The sequence below is a fragment of the Micromesistius poutassou genome, assembly GCF_964030765.1.
Source record: "Micromesistius poutassou genome assembly, chromosome: 4".
Taxonomy (NCBI): Eukaryota; Metazoa; Chordata; class Actinopteri; order Gadiformes; family Gadidae; genus Micromesistius; species Micromesistius poutassou.
The window spans coordinates 15938658-15955638 of record NC_140274.1 but is presented as its reverse complement, the minus strand read 5'-3'; the positions used below and the strand labels follow the sequence as shown (position 1 = coordinate 15955638).

General features: G+C 50.8%; 1 protein-coding gene across 1 annotated transcript in view; it reads left to right on the top strand.

Moving 5' to 3' along the window:
* Positions 1-16981, top strand: part of tenm4 (teneurin transmembrane protein 4) — a gene marked incomplete at both ends in the record, with an annotated part of 141580 nt that overhangs the window by 86261 nt on the left and 38338 nt on the right. The window contains 5 exon segments of the mRNA XM_084466371.1: positions 783-999; positions 6089-6208; positions 12264-12525; positions 15202-15469; positions 15806-15949. Coding sequence (XP_084322497.1) covers positions 783-999; positions 6089-6208; positions 12264-12525; positions 15202-15469; positions 15806-15949 — 1011 coding nt within the window.

Sequence of the window (16981 nt, the reverse complement as noted above, 5' to 3'; positions counted from 1 at the left end):
TAACATACATGGCTGATAGCACAAGCTTGGAAATACTTGATATGTTGCATTGGTCTTACTAACAGAATTCAATAACAAGACATTACACGTTACAGATGTACCGGTGTATGTATGTGTAGTTTAGTTCTAAGCGTCGGCCTACGGCCTGTTTTTTTCCAGATAGTCCTCTTTTTATTTCTGAAGTTCTTAAGGTTCCGTCTCTGAGATACAGGTTAACCCTCCAGTTGCCCCTTCTGTGTCACCAACTCCCCAACAGAGGAACTGATGAAAACAGGGCAGAGGCAGGGCTGTGAATGACTCCTGACAGCCAGCGTTGTATTTATATCCCCCTCATCTGGTTTGGAAGGCCCCTGAAAGCAAAGGGTAGAGAGTACAATGACCCACTTCAGGAAAAGTAAAGTACAACGCACACACACATAAAGCAGCCCACCGCATCTTCAATTATTCCTGGAGAATTACAGAGCGTTAAAAGTTCTGCGGTGGGACACCGGATGTGTGGGGATGTTCTTTAGGAGCAAACATGAGATGAACTGTCTTGAAAGCCCCCATAAAATTAATAAGTTCAGGAAAAATTGCAGAGAGAGAATAACATCATGTCATTCCTTGGGCTAAAATAAAGTAATGGTTTCCTCTCGAGTGTGGGTAGCTGTTTTTTTAATCTCTGTGTGTGTGTGTGTGTGTGTGTGTGTGTGTGTGTGTGTGTGTGTGTATGTGTCTGCGTGTGTGTCTGTCCGTGCATGTATGTGTGTGCGTGTGTCTGGTCCCCTGACCACCTCCGTCAGACGGTCTGGTGGACTGCATGGACCCAGACTGCTGTCTCCAGTCCGCCTGCCACTCCACGGCGCTCTGCGTGGGCTCCCCGGACCCGCTGGACATCATCCAGGAGACCCAGGTGTCCAGCGCCCACAGCAACCTGCAGTCCTTCTACGACCGCGTGCGCTTCCTGGTGGGCCGCGAGAGCACCCACGTCGTCCCTGCCGCCAACCCCTTCGACGGCAGGTAGGAGACCCTCGGGGGGGCGAGGCCGGCTGTGGCACGCCACGCCCCGATACGACACGCCCGTGACATGTGGCCACGCACTACAGCCGAGAGCGCCGACAAAAAACGCTCACCGGCAGGTGGCGCACAGAAGGCACAAGAGGCTCAGAGGCTAACCCTGTAGCGAATGCACAAAGTAGTGCCATCTAGAAAACGTGCAATGTGGCGAGAAAGCCTGGCCGGGTCTCATTGGAAAGGATGCTTCCTGTCGCTTTAGTACCTAGTTTACCCACTTTACTACTTCTCCTCAGGCACAAGCCAGAAACTGCCAACCTTTTTACAGACTACTAACGCCGATGATCCTTCCATTAGCGTGACTCTGCGACGGGCCGCACAGTCACACACATAATGTATGTGTCTTATTTGTCGGTCTTGATTTGGAGGACGCACATTTTCTACTTTATTCAATAAAGCCGAAGAATCCCGTAAAATCAACCCACGTCGAGCAGACGTCATTCAAAATTGTTTTGACTTCCCGAGATGTCCATCAGGATCACCTCCGGTGTCCGGTCTACAAACCCCACTGAACGATTGTGCGATAGACAAGCGATAAGATCAGAGGAGGCGAGAGGCGGAGCGGGCGGCCCAGGAGCTCCCCTGGCATCAGAAGGAATCTCATATTCATGTATTGTGATTACATTTACTGTAATCCACCCGAGGCCTGCTCCCAGCGGCGCTCTCTCTGGCGCGAGCCGCACCCGCCCTCTGAACGCCAGGCGCTTTCATATCAGCCGCACGGATCGCTGTCACCCGGTCCCAGATGGGTCCCCTGCCTCTCGCGTCTTCCTCTTCTTCCTCTTCCTCGTCTCCTTCTTCTTCTCCTTTGTCTTCTTCCTCGCTCTCTCTCTTTTCATTTGTTATTATCGCCCGGCAGTCCCTCCCGTCTTATTTGCATCTGGGTTTGTTTGTGGATCTCATATCTGCGCTCTGCCGCTTCAAACAGAACGCTCCAGCGTGGAGCGGTTGAGAGGAGGGGGGGAAATGTTTTAGGAACGTGGTGGCTCTGTTTGATTGCAATGGGGAGCGATAATGCTGAAAGGAAATAGATATTTATTTGACGATTATTCTCTGGCACTTTTGTCTGCGCCGGTTTATATTTCTGCTTTGAAGAGGCGCCAAAGGGTTCGTTGTTTTAGACGGGCGGGACTATTTTTAGTACAGAGAAGCTGTTGATTTGTCTCGTTTGGTTGTTAAGAACTGCCTCTGCTCGGGCGGCCTCAGCCCCCTTACGTCCGTCACTTGATCCATTTTGTTTAGCGCAGGATTAGGTGGACATCAATGAATATCAAGTGAATACATTAATATGAAATGTTTGTGTCACAGCAGAAAGTACAGGACAGTAATGGGATAAAACAAGATGAAACGATCCTAAATGCGGACGAAACTACAGAAGACATTCTAGAAAATGTGTCTATAAAAACAATAAGAGTAGAATGTGTTTCTGACATTTGGCATCGTGTCTATAAATAAACAGACAATGCTCGGCATTCGTCACTCGACACCACAATTAGAAAATGTCAAGAGCCTCTAAAATCAACTTGCCCTCAAAACTAAAGTTGAGACATTCTCCGTGGTCACTCAAATCGGTGCTTGAGAAAAACACTCCTCACACAATGTGTGACATTTTCCCCCCGCGGACGTTCCTCTGGCATTCAAGAGCCACTCAGCGGTTTGTGGTACTTCATAGTACAGCGAGCGAGGAGCGCAGAGTGGTGAGTAATACTCTCACCCCCCCCCCCCCAAGAAAATCCATCCATAAATAAGTAAAGATCAAGAATCCAGTTGTTGAGCTGCAAGATTGGAGGCGGGGGCTCACCTAAAAATATCAGCCGGCATCTATTATTCATGTCAGGAATTCATTCCCACTGGCGGAGATGAGTCGTGATGACAGGGGGATCAGAGGGCTCAGGACGGACCTCCCAGTACAAGTTCCTGGCCTTCTCATCCTCCTCTTACGCCTCCTTCTGTAGCCCCAGGCCACCTGATAGCCTCTATTGATCCCTTATCGGCCTCCTGGTGCGAGCAGGCATGTTAGCCTAGTGGACGGGGGTTAGCATGGAAGCTGTGTTAGCCTGGCTGATGTGTTAGCCCAGGTGACATGCTAGCCTAGCAGGTATGTGAGCAAAGCATACATGTTAGCCTAGCGGACATTTTAGCCTGGCAGACAGTTTTAGTCACTCAAACTTGTTAGCCTAGCTGACGTGTTAGCGTAGATGTGTTAGTCGCTAGCTAATGTGCTGGCCAAGGGACACATTCGCCTAGCAGATGTATTAGCATATCTATTCAGACATGTTGGCTTGCTAAGTCCAACACTGTAGTAAAACGCACACATGCCTCTCTCCTTCATCCATCATGACCCATAGCCTCTCTACTGTTGTTGGCACGGAAGTAGCGAGTGGCTAGCTTTATGAATGTGGGAGAAGTGGACACGGCCTTTGTGTAGCCAAGCTATTTCTGCAGAGATTGATAGCACACAAACAACAGCCAAGCTGGGGCCTTTTACAGCCCCGCACTTTTATCATTTTATTACTCTCGTGCTTTTATTGACATGGAACCATTAGTGTAAAAAGGAAACGAGAAAAAAAACGTTGGTGGTCAAGTTGTTTGCTGGCTTCCTGTGTGTGTACCCTCACCCCTTTTAGCTAAATGATTTAATTGGATAGCTTGAGATTTATGTAGATGTGCCAGGCCTCATATGCTGCTTAACATAGCAGCAGCGGAGCCAGAGAGGGGTGGGCCGCGGTGACATGCTGAATTAGCGTACACGCTTTTATTTTGTAGTCGCTCTTACCCCCGTAATCAAGTAATTTGCGTGGGTAATGTTTCTGTTGCTTTTGTCGTAATGGCGCCGTCGTTCTCTGTGTAACCAGTGACTAATGCACTGGGGTAATGAGGTCGGCGGGGACTCGTACAGCGCTTAGTCCATGGTTAATGCCTCACACCATATTGGCATTATTTGTGTTGCTCTCAAGACCCCATTTAGGCTTTAATAACCCCGAAGTACGAAGAAAAAAGCCATGATAAAATGTCCTGATTCCTTTGAGTTTTCTAAACTTTTTTTTGAAGACTCTTTCCTGAACCATTCTGAAGAAAGTTTAACGCTCCTTGTCCTATGTCCGCCAAGGTTCCCACGCTTCTTCGCAGCGAGTGGACGTCCATATTTAAGTCTTCTCCTCGCCAGCCAGGGGGCTTCTTCCCCACCGTACCGGGGGGGAAGACGGCCCTGCTTTCTCACCTCCAAAGACACGGGATCAGCGTTGTTGTTCAACACGGCCTTCTGAAGTAACAAAACTTAGTGTGGCCATGAATGATTAATGGCAGACACCGGGGCTAACTCTGCAGGCCAAATTCAACGTATTCAACTGCGACGCGTGCGGATGTTTCAGCGCATGTTTTGGGGGCGTGAGCTCTCGGTCAGAGGTGTCTCCTGGCCGTGTTTACAGGGGTAGGAAGGGGGGATGGTCGCTGGAAGGTCTTCTGAAGGGGAGTGGACTAATTACCATACCACCAGGCTCCCAGGGACCAGGTGGGGCTGTGGGGGTGAACGATCTTGCCTCTGGTAAGGACATGTTTGGCGCTAGACCCGATCATGTGGAGTGTTAATTGTTTTTCCAGTGCGTGGCAATGTTTAAGACCCAGCCGCATTTAAAATAGCCCCGCGCCCAAAAGACAGTGTCAGTGAGGCATTGGTTTGGGGACTGAGTTCTCGGCTCATTTTCATTTATTTATTTATTTTTCTAAAATCCGAGCCTAGCGGCGGAGGATAGTGGTCGTGACTAATGAGTGTGGTGCTGTGATACCGGTCTCCGGCTCGATGAGATCAGGGTCCAGACTGGATCAGTTCCCACTATTGATTGGCGGGGAGGCGAAGATCAGAGGTAATTTATGCGTGTCCCAGTCGCCCTGGTTCGAGAGATTGAGTGTTGAGTTCTTGATTAACGCTCTGCAGAGCGGCGGTTTCTGAGGATGCTCCTTTGGTCGTGGTCACGTTCGTCCTGAACCTCCTCTGGGCCCCTGTGGTCCCCTGACTGTCGTATGACAGAGTAACACACCCAGGGGCCGGAGTGACATTGAAGAAGTAGTAATTAAAGACGGGTAAAAAATCAAACCAATTTATATTAAATAAATCTAAAACACACAATTAACTGCTTCAGGTGAGTGTCTATTGCGGTAAACATTATATAGTATAATACTAAATAAACAGTGTATAAGATGATGAATAAAATGAATTCAGTATCATAAAATATTCTATTCTATTATATTTAAGAAGGAATTGAATACAGTTGTATTATCACAACAGAACAGCATAGAAGATTACAATGCGTAATATAGTATCTAATATACAAGGTGAGAAAGAAAGAGGTCAACCTGAACATTATCTCTCTCCCTCTCTCTTTCTCTTTCTTTCTTTCTCTCTCTCTTGCTCTCGCTCTCTCTCTCTCTCTCTCTCCTTCTACTCTCTCTCTCTCTCTCTCTCTCTCTCTCTCTCTCTCTCTCTCTCTCTCTCTCTCTCTCTCTCTTGCCCTCTTGCAAGGAGGCAATTGGAAGCAGTGTCTCGTATGTAAGAGTAAACAGTGCTAAGCCAAGGTCGGTGTATTTGGCAGCTAAAGAATATCTTGTCATGTCCAATCTGTATGGAGAGGCTGGGTTGTGTTGTCTCCCTGCCACACGCCTCTCGGTAAATAATTCAGATATCTCCATTGTTGCCACGGAGACAGTGCCCTGGGTGTAAGTGCCATTATCACCACGTGTGGTTCTCCACGGGTCGTGCTCTGTAGTGCTGATGTGATGCTCAGTGCCTCTCACTCTCTCTCTCTCTCTCTCTCTCTGTCTCTGTCTCTGTCTCTCTGTCTCTCTGTCTCTGTCCCTGTCTCTGTCTCTCTCTCTCTCTCTCTCCGTCCTCTCTCTCTCTATCTCTCTCTCTCTCTCTCTCTCTCTCTCACTCTCACACTCTCTCTCTCTATCTCACTCTCCCTCTCGCTCTTCATATAAAAGTACATAGATGAAGAGCGTAAGACTGAGACTGTCTCCCTCTCCCTCTCTCCCGCAGCCATGCGTGTGTCATCCGTGGGCAGGTGGTGACGTCGGACGGCACTCCGCTGGTGGGCGTCAACATCAGCTTCATCCACCACCCGGCGTACGGCTACACCATCACCAGGCAGGACGGCAGGTAGGCTACCCCTCCACCCTGGAACCTCTGGGAGCGCGGCACACCTCTTAGAGCTGTGCTTGCCCAACGCTGGGGTCAGGGCCATCTTGGGGGGGGGGGTCACCTGATGTATGAAGATGGGATCACGCAGGAGATTGCTTTGGATATTTGATGATGATTCCTGTGTATACACACCGCCAGCCGAATGATTTGTTGCCACGAGTGAGATGCTATTTATCACTTAGTGTGGCGCGATGCACATATGTTCACTGAGATATGATGAGCAGATGGGTTAAAGTCATGGGTGGGGAAGCCAAGGCACACAAATGTATGAGGTTGGGGTCGCAACAAATGTCGGACCTTGAAATGGGGTCACAGCCCATAGAAGTCGGGAACCACTGTCTTATACTGTTATGTCGCACATAGTGTAAAACTGTGTATGATCCATATATTATACAGTCAATGGAGTTCTGTCTGATTACTCTAGACCAGAGGTTCTCAACCTCTGGGGTGGGAGACCAAATGGGGTTGCCCGTTTTGCATTACGGGTCAATGGAGGTTTCTATACATTTAATGATTAATGACCTTTTTAACATATTTTTTCAAAATAGGTTTTGAAATATAGTGACAACTTACAAATGTCCTGTATGTACCTAGAAACTACCTCATGGTATATAGCCCCCACAATACTTGAATTACCACATTTTAACTAATTTACTAATTACCTAGTTGACAAATTAACATATTTTAAAGGACCTTCAAAAGCTCACAGCTCATTCAGTTGTACTTGAATCTTTGGAGTTCATGTTGGATACTTAAATCTTAACATAGTTTTGAAACACTTAACCATCTGTACCTATTATATGTTATTGTATTATACCTATTGTACATTATACTATTGCATTCTCATCAATAACCAGGAGCACACAAACACACACACACACACACACACACGCACGCATGCACGCACGCACGCACACACACACACACACAGATGGAAAGCGAGAGGGAGGGACAGACAGAAGGAGAGAGACAGACGGAGAGAGACAGACCCAGTGAGACAGAGAGAAAGTAAGCCTTCTAAATGCAGCGTGACTCATGCTAGTTCACACCGCCGTGAAATCAGCCGCTCTGAAATCCAACGTTGGCGTCGACAGCACCCAACAGTTGCCACCGCACACTGTACCGCCATTGATCTGTTTCCTGCTTTCATTTGGCCCAATTTGGGGGGGGGATCTCTCGGCTGCATTCCCAGAGAAATCAAACAAACCCCTGCTGCTGCACCCCTCAGTAATGCGCCAATAGCACATAGGAGGAGGAATCGCAGAGTACGCCAGCAAAAGTCAGGAGGAAAAAAAGGAGCAACTCCTTCCGCCCGCACACGCACACGCACACACACATACAGATGGTCGTTATTTAGTCGGCGGTGCCCGAAATGTCGCACTCGTCACATTGTAATGCAGTGCGGTATAATGCGATGCAGTGGAGACTTTGTCTAAGTTTCTATGTTGGGACTTAAATCTCTGGCAGGCTGGTGCCCTGCTTTAAAAACAAGGACTTATGTTGTGCTTATTCCTGCCGAGAAAGACTCGTATTACCGCTATGTTCCTCCAACTGTTCCGTTGTTGGAGTCTTTACAATTTAGAATTTAGACTACGAAATCCTGCCCTAAAAACGTTAACAGGAAAACCCAAATCAAACACATTTCGACAATGATGTTGATCACTGTCATATTGTCATATTGCAAATGTATCTGAAACATTGCCGTGGAGCGATTCTGCAGTTCATTACCCTTACAATTCTACTCATCAACATAGATCGCGACATTGTCCTCGGCAGTGCAAATGGGGACACCTTGGTGGCTTCAGCTCTGACCATTCTCAGAGATTGTGCGAACCATGGACACACGGTACAACCTAAAGATCTGTTTGTGCGTGTGCATATCAAGCGTGGAACTCTCGTAAACTTAGGATGGGCTTAGGATGAGTGCCCTTGGCGCAAACAGATATATATTTTTTTTAATCTAGATACATTTTAGATTCATAAATGTTTTTGAATCTAGATAAACACGTAAACCATGTGTTGGATTTTCATTAACCACATGTCCAATGATTAAAATGTACACGCTTCCTTTGGCACAAGGAGGCATAAATAATGCTAATGTAATCATCACCTGGTTTTATCGTCATCGTCATCATCATCATCCTCATCCTATATATTATTTATCTACGGCTAATGTAATTAATAGGATTCACTTTAATTGTGGACGTATGTTAGTCCTGGGACCTCCACAACAAGCCTGATTTACCACCGCTGTTGTCACCCTCTGGTAGATAAGTGGGGAATCTCTCTCTCTGTCTCCGTCTCTCTCTCTCTCTCTCTCTCTCTCTCTCTCTCTCTCTCGCTCTCTCAAATAGGATGTAAATTAGGTTAGGACGACGAGCGTGGCGCTTTGTTTAACTTTGAATTATGGTCTGTGCCGTCTGCCTTTTTTGTATAATACACCGCACACTCAAAGGAAGCCCAGGCGTCCATTTCATTAGAACTCAGAAGCAGAATTAATGAATTAGCCCTGAGCAAAACACAACCAGGCGGCAACCAGCAAACCCTCACGACCACACCCCCTCCCCCCTTGTGCCTCATTTATTAGTCAGGGTGAGTCACAAAGGTTGGCAGGACAGCTAGCCCCTCGATCATAAAACACACACACATGCGCACACACAGAAATAACTGTTGTCCTGGGCTAATCATCTTCACCCTGCAATTCATCTTCTCTCTCTCTCCAACACTCCATGTTCTCCATCCTCATGCATATCTCCCTTTCTTTCATCCTGGACATTCTCTCTCTCTCTCTCTCTCTCTTTCTCTAGTTCTTTCTCTTTCTCCCTCTTTCTCTTCCACAAGTTCTTTATCTCTTTCTCTACCTTTCATGCCGGGCATCTTGCACACACAAACACACACACTCACTCACTCTCTCTCTCTCTCTCTCGCTCTCGCTCTCTCTCTCTCTCTCTCTCTCTCTCTCTCTCTCTCTCTCTCTCTCTCTCTCGCTCTCTCTCCTCTTGCCTTACAGCAGGCGTGGCCACCCTCTGGGTATCCTGGGCTGTAAACATGTGCAGTCTCCTGAAACTCCCATGCAATCACTGTAAACAGGCGCGCTGCAGCTTGAAATCAGACCGGCACCTGTTCAGCCACTTAGAAATGTGAGGGCTGTCTCAGCCCCACCTTTTTGATGTGTTCTTTATTGTCCAAGGGGCTTTGTTTTTTAAAATGACCTGTCCTCCCCTCTGCGCCCCGTCCATCGCCCCCCTCCCCGCCCTACGGATAACTTTTCTGGCGGAGATGGAAGCCCTTTCCCTCTGCTCTTTCTTCTTCACTCGTTTAGACGTGAAAGTGGCTTCAATTGAACCAACACCTGCTCCCTCCTAGATTCCTCCTCCTGTGCTCCTCCACCTCCTCTCCTCTCTCTCTCTCTCTCTCTCTCTCTCTCTCTCTCCCTCTCTCCGTCTGCACCACCTGGCTGCCCAGGCTCCCTCCTTCCGCAGTGCTTAGTTCGGTCTTTAGTTTGCCCTTGAGATTCACAGGGGGATAGAGTTACTCACGCAGTCACTGATAAATATACATAACGATTAGCTTCTTATTTGTATGGGGCCGAGGACTGCCGCGTCCCTCCATCGGCGAGGGGGGGGGCCGAGGTAAGGGCCGGTGCGCGGGCTCGCGCGCCGGCGGCTTAACGCGGCTTAATGCGGTTTGTCACATGTCTAAAGGGCCATCGTCGCCGCTGATAAAAGCCAAGCGGATCCCCGCGATCGATTAGCCGCCGCCGCCGCGTGTGGCTAACCGTCCAGAGGTGTTTGGGGAGGTGGACGAGGAGGCCCGGCTCGCGTGTCTCCACGCAGCCCGCCCCGGGCCCGGTGACTCCGGTTTCCTTTGTGGCTGCAGACAAAATGCATTAGCACAAGGACAGCGCTATCGCAGCTCTCAATCGACTCCACGCCCCCCCCCCCCCCCTCTCCCCCTCAAGCAACCCTACCCCTCTTCCCCCCCCCCCCCCCCCCCCTGCCGGGCAAGGGCAGAGCTCCAAGGGCGGAACAGGCCCCCTTTTTGTTTTGTTGTCTCGGCCAATCAGATTCATTCCCCCCCAGGGGACGGCATGCCTTTTATAGTATTCCTCACTGAGGGAGGGAGGGAGGCCATGGCTAATGTGAGGTAAGAGGCGTCGGTTAGGCACGCTTTGTACCTGTAGTTTGGAGCAAAGAGGAGCTTTGTGTGTGTGTGTGTTTGTGTATATGTTTGTTTGTGTGTGTGTGCGTGTGTATGTGTGTGTGCATGCGCTTGTCTATATGTGTGTGTGTGTGTGTGTGTGTGTGTGTGGTTGTGTGTGATCACAGCCCGGGTCCCGGGGGACTCACAGATGACCCCAGAGCTAATTGGTTCTTAGCGTGCTGAGTATAAAGTGCTGAGCGCGTGCAGTGCGTTGCAGCAGGCCTGTTGCAGAGAGAAATGCAGATGGAGCAGCCTGGGCTCAGTCTCACAGCTCTGACAGCCCCTCCGGCCTGAGGGGGTGTGTAGCAACCGCTGTGTGTGTGTGTGTGTGTGTGTGTGTGTGTGTGTGTGTGTGTGTGTGTGTGTGTGTGTGTGTGTGTGTGTGTGTGTGTGTGTGTGTGTGTGTGTGTGTGTGTGTGTGTGTGTGTGTGAGTATGTGTGTGCTCGCACGTTAGCGTGCGTGTGTCCAGTGTGTGTGTGTGTGTATATGAGAGGGTGTATGTGTGTATGAGTATGTGTGTGCGCGCACGTTAGCCTGCGTGTGTCCAGTGTGGGTGGGTGTGTGTGTGTGTGTGTTGGAGAATGTGTGTGTGTGTGTGTGTGTGTGTGTGTGTGTGTGTGTGTGTGTGTGTGTGTGGTGTGTGTGTGCCTTGCAGAGTGTGTGTGTGTGTGTGTGTGTGCGTGTGTGCGTTGGAGCGCGCGTGTTTGTGTGTGTGTGTGTGTGTGTGTGTGTGTGCCTTGCAGAGTGTATGTGTGTGTGTGTGTGTGTGTGTGTCAGGGGGCATAGGGGTTGAGTTGCAAGGCTCTCAGAATGATGAGAGGGCTGACACATCAGATCGATGGGAGACGTGGCGCGCACATCTCCTCTTCTGCTGCTTACACGCAAACAACCTATATTTAAATGTGGCAAGGTGTGAGGAAGAGGCAGGTACCTTTTATGTACGCAGAGCCATAGGGGCCTCTATACCCTCCCAGTTATACAGCTCCTGATCGCTGTATAACTCAATGTAACTTTCTTTTTATAGCCCCCCCTAATCACAGCAGCAGTCCTTCACAGGCCAACATCATCCATTTTTATTTCTTATTCCCTTATTTATTTCCCAATACAAAAGCACAACACCACATAATGAAAGAAAGACAAACAAGCAAGTTCAAGCAAGGGATGGAAACCCAGGAGGGGCTTATCGTAGTCTCGCTTCTGGAGAAGCAACTTTATTTGTTACATTACCCGACACCCTGCGAACTCTCGGCAAAAACCCAGCGAGGGAACGGAAACCTTGAGAAGGAAACACAGCAGCAAGGATCGCTCCTCGCAGCGATGGTGTAGCAGTGAAAGGGGGCGCCGTGCGTTGCAGACGTATAATGGCAGCGCAATTATACGATAGGCCGGTTGGCGCCGCCGTTCCTTGAATTGACGTCTTCACCGAGCTCCATTGTGTCTCCGGCTAGCGTGCATGCTGCGTGCGGCCGATAGATAACGCTAAACACTGGAACTCTGTCGTCCTCTCTCCGCGCCGCTCTTTCATTTCCATCGCCGGATGAATTCATTACAATTTGATCTTTTGTGGCGACACTTAATTAAAAAAAAAATAGTACATTAAATTTGTTGTGAATTGTCGCACGTGCACGCGCATGCCGGCTTAATCCGGCGGAGAAACAGCAAACAGATTACACGTGGCTCTAATGGAGCCTCGGCTAATGGACGGCCCGAAAAACGCAATTCATGTTCCTTTTCTCTCGCCATGCCAATTAGCACTAACACTCCCCCCCCCGCGTCTTGTTTTTTTTTCTTGGTTTCTTCCCTTCGCAGCTTCGACTTGGTGACCAACGGCGGCATCGCGGTGGCCATGCACTTTGAGCGCGCGCCGTTCATCGCCCAGGATCACACGCTGTGGTTGCCGTGGGGACGCTTCTTCGTCATGGACACGGTGGTGATGCGGCACGAGGAGAACAACATCCCGAGCTGCGACCTGAGCAGCTTCCCCCGGCCCAGCCCCCTGGTCACGCCCGCGCCGCTCACCGCCTTCGCCGGCGCCTGCTCCGAGCGGGGCAACGTCGTCCCCGAGATCCAGGTGAGGACAGCGCCCCTCCCCCCCTCTCGCTCCTCCCCTTCTCTCCCCTCCTCCTCTCTCTCTCTCTCTCTCTCTCCCTCTCTCTCTCGCACCCGTCTCCCTTCTCTACCCCTCTCTCCTCTCTCCTCCCCTCCTCCCTCCTCCCATCCTCCTCACCCAACCTTCACACTCCCCATTCTCTCTCTCTCCCTCCCCTCACCCATCTCCCTTCTCTACCCCTCTCTCCTCCCTCCTCCCATCCCCCTCACCCAACCTTCACACTCCTCTCCCTCTCTCTCTCTCTCCCTCCCTCTCTCTCCCGCTCACTGTCTTTCTCCCCTCACCCTCACTCCCCCTTCTCTACCCCTCTCTCTACCATCCTCTCTCCTGCCCTCCAACCTCCTCACCCTTCGCTCTGCCTCACCCACCTCCCCATCCCTCTCTGTTCCCTCTCTTGGCCTGCAACCGGGGACCGACAAATCCTCCCCCTCCCCCCAGCCCCCTCCCCCCCGCTCACCCGCTCACCCCCTCATCCCTGGCTGCCCCCCAGCCGCCCCTCTCCTGGCCTCCAGGTGTTAAATGTCCGGTACTTGGGGGTCTCCACTCGGCATGATTCATACCACTGGCTTTTTGGCCCCCTGAAGACCCCAGAAACCTCCCCGCTCTCCGCACTATTCATCACCTAGCCGTCGGCTGCGGTAACCGTAGTAACCGTAGTAACCGTGGCAGCGGCGATTCCATCTCTCGCCTGTAATTGGTCAGGAGGAACGTGACAGATTTACAACGTGTGTATGTCTGGTCGCAGAGCGATGTTGATTGCATGGCACATGCAGAAACCACATTGGGTTGTTTTATTTGTTGTTTTCGTTTACCCCCGGGTTGACCTCTCTAGAGGTGACGAGCACACAAGGGAGCATGTCTCACAGATTATTTATTTTTCTAAGGTTTCGTTTTGTTCTTTATTTTTAATGTTAGTCATTTTTATGGTGTCTGAAAGCATGTGTGTGTATGTGTTAGAGTGTCTGTGTGTGTGTGTGTGTTTGTGTCCTTTCTTGTCGGTGTACATGTATGCCTATTAGTGTATTGTGCGTGTGTGTGTCGTGTGCGTATCATTTCCATGTACTATTCTTGTCACTATGCATATATCCCTGTATATATGTACAGTAAGTGTATGCGTGGCTATTGTGTCTCTTGTGGCGTGTGTGGTGCCCTTCTCTAATTACACCGTCTCCCAGTTTGCTTTGCAAGATTTATGACACATGGGTGAGTTTAGCGCTCGCTCTTGTCTATTTATAGGGGCAATGTTCCTCCTTCTCCCCGGGCTTCATAAACTCAGACACTGGGAAACCAGACAATTTACACCTCTACACAATCCTCCTGGAATGACTTGACCAGGTAAACAGGCATGGCTGGAGCTTCCTCCACCCACCTCCCTTCCTCCCCTCTCCGCTCCACCCTCATGAGTAAGACACCACCCCCACCCCACCCCAACCCAACTCTACGAGGGGCCCTGTGCCAAGACAACAGTTGACAGGAAGTGGCTTAATTATCAGAGAGATAGAACAGACTCTCACCACTTCCTTGTCTCTGCAGGCGGCCATCTTGAATCCCAATACGCCCACGCCGAGTGCTGGAGCCTTTCTCACCTCCTCTGCTCGCTCTCTCTCTCTCTCTCTCGCTCTCTCTTTTTCTCTCTCACTTGCTCTCTCTCTATCTCTCTTGCTTTGTCACCTCCCTCTCTCTACCACCTATTTCTCTATCTATATCACCCTCACTCTCTCTCTCTCTCTCTCCCCCCCCCCACCTCCCTCACTATTGCTTACAGTCACATCCATACCATACAGGGCCCAGGCCCACAAGCAGCCCCCCCCTCCCCCCCCCCCCCCTTCCACACCCTCCACCCCCCCACGCTAAACCTACTTTTATTACTTTACACATTAACCTGGGGGTGTGGAGACACGCCACCGAGACACCATTGTGCCAACGAAAGAGAAGGACGCGGCGTCGTCCTAACAAAGGACACACTGTCATTAATCAATCAATCAATCAATCACCAGACCTAGCCGCCGCCGCGTCCAATGAAAGGATCTTTCCTCACGTCTCCTGTAGGAAAAGTCCATCTTAATTGCGCTAGCATTGATATGTCTGATCCCCCCCCCCCAAACGTGTAGCCTGCGGCCGCGCACCGTGGTCGGTGTCGGGGCCGGTACATCGCCGCCGCGCCAGAGTAGAGGCTCTGTTAGCGTTCCAGTGTTAGCGCAGCCACAGGCTCTCTTGCTATCGGTGAGCATTGCTCGCGGTTCTCCGTAGGGCCCCACCGCCAGCCCCGATGTTAGAACACGCTTTTTAAAGCAAGTCTATAAACACACTGTTTTTGATGCACATATTATTGCATGCAGGTGTGTTTTGTTTTGTTGTGTCACTGTTAATGATACAGACAATTGTTGTTTTTCAGTACACAAGCTATATTATTATTATTATAAGTGTCAATTCAGTCTCGTATTATTATCCGCCTCTGTACTGATGTGCATGTCCATCCGCATCCGTCCGTCCGTCTGTCTATCTCATCTAAAAAAGACAGAGGGGGGGTGTGGGGGGGTGGGGTTCCTTGTATCCGTATATCCATCCATGTAGCCATAAATCGACGACATCCGTCCATATCTTTATACGACACACGTCCACGTGTCCCCACCGCAGGCCCTGCTGGAGGACGTGGTCATCCCGGGAACGGACATGAAGCTGGGCTACCTGAGCAGCCGCAGCGCGGGCTACAAGTCAATCCTGCGGAGCACCCTCACCCACCCCACCATCCCCTTCAACCTGATGAAGGTGCACCTCACCGTCGCCGTGGAGGGCCGCCTCTTCAGGAAGTGGTTCCCCGCGCAGCCCAACCTCTCCTACGACTTCCTGTGGGACAAGACGGACGTGTACAGCCAGAAGGTCTACGGCCTGTCGGAGGCCTTCGGTGAGGCGCTCGCTCTCTCTCTCTCTCTCTCTCTCTCTCTCTCTCTCTCTCTCTCTCACTTCTCCTGCCCCTACCAGCTCTGTAATGTCTATATCTTCTGTTCTTTGATAAACCATATGATTGTGAGCAGGGGCCAGGATGTACTTTTCTAAATTTGCCTTTTTTACCAGAGTGAAAGAAACCACTGGCCAAACAAGTGGCCATATGTGACCCTGAATTTGATTTGACCTGTCAAATGGTCCAATATATCTGCCGTTGTACCGGGGGGCTGGTGTTCCTTTTGGACCCTGAATGTGAGGCGTGTGTTTCAATGACCAATCTCTCCCCCCCCCCCAGTGTCTGTGGGTTTTGAGTACGAGTCGTGTCCTGATCTCATCCTGTGGGAGAAGAGGACGGCCATCTTGCAGGGCTACGAAACCACAGCCTCCAAGCTGGGGGGATGGTCCATCGACAAACACCACGCCCTCAACATCCAGAGCGGTGAGGACTACGGACCACCCGCCCTTCCATCCATCCCTCCCGCCTTTTCCTCCCTCCCTCCACCCTCCCTCTCTCTCCCTCATTTCTCTGTTGCTCCCTCCCTCCCCCCCTCCCACTCTCCCTCATCGCTCTGTTCGTCCCTCCCTCCACCCTTCCTCTCCCTTATTTCTCTCCTCCTCCCTCCCTCCACCCTTCCTCTCTCCCTTATCTCTCTCTCCCTCCCTCCACCCTCCCTCTCTCTCCCTCATTTCTCTGTTGCTCCCTCCCTCCCCCCCTCCCACTCTCCCTCATCGCTCTGTTCGTCCCTCCCTCCACCCTTCCTCTCCCTTATTTCTCTCCTCCTCCCTCCCTCCACCCTTCCTCTCTCCCTTATCTCTCTCTCCCTCCCTCCACCCTTCCTCTCTCCTTTCTCTCTCCAGCACCTCCCTTGCTAATCCCACAGCCTCCCTCCCTCCCTCCCTCCCTCTCTCTATCCCCACCTCTCACTCCGACTTCCGCCTCAACACCCGGGGTATTTCTTCATCACATTGAATGCAATAAGTCAACACGATCACGATAACGCGCATTACGTGGAATGAAAGCTGTTCCATTATAGAGCGATAACAATGTAATGAAGCGGCAGGCCGGGATGCACGGTTACCAGGAGCCAACAGGTCTGACGTCCACAGCGGGGCCATTAAGGCGAGTGGGCGTCTAACTACCCGGCTGCCCAGCTGCCTTGCTTCAGAGCGTCGCCAGAGCACTTTGGATCGCCCGCCGCGCATCGACTCCCAGCGTAACGTGCGGGGACGTCGTCCTCGCATCTTCGAATCGACAGAAAAGTGGCTCCCCGCAGAAGAGGCGTGACAGGGCTAGGGTTGGAAAATAAGGCATTTGGTGAAGGCACAACTTAAGGCAGCCCCTGTCATGCCAGTTAGGACCCTGCGCTCTGTTGCTGTCAGGACCCGAGACTTCACAGGGAAGATGTCCCTTCGATCTGTCGTGCTGCGTGCACATAGGCCCGCGTACACACACACACACATACACACACAC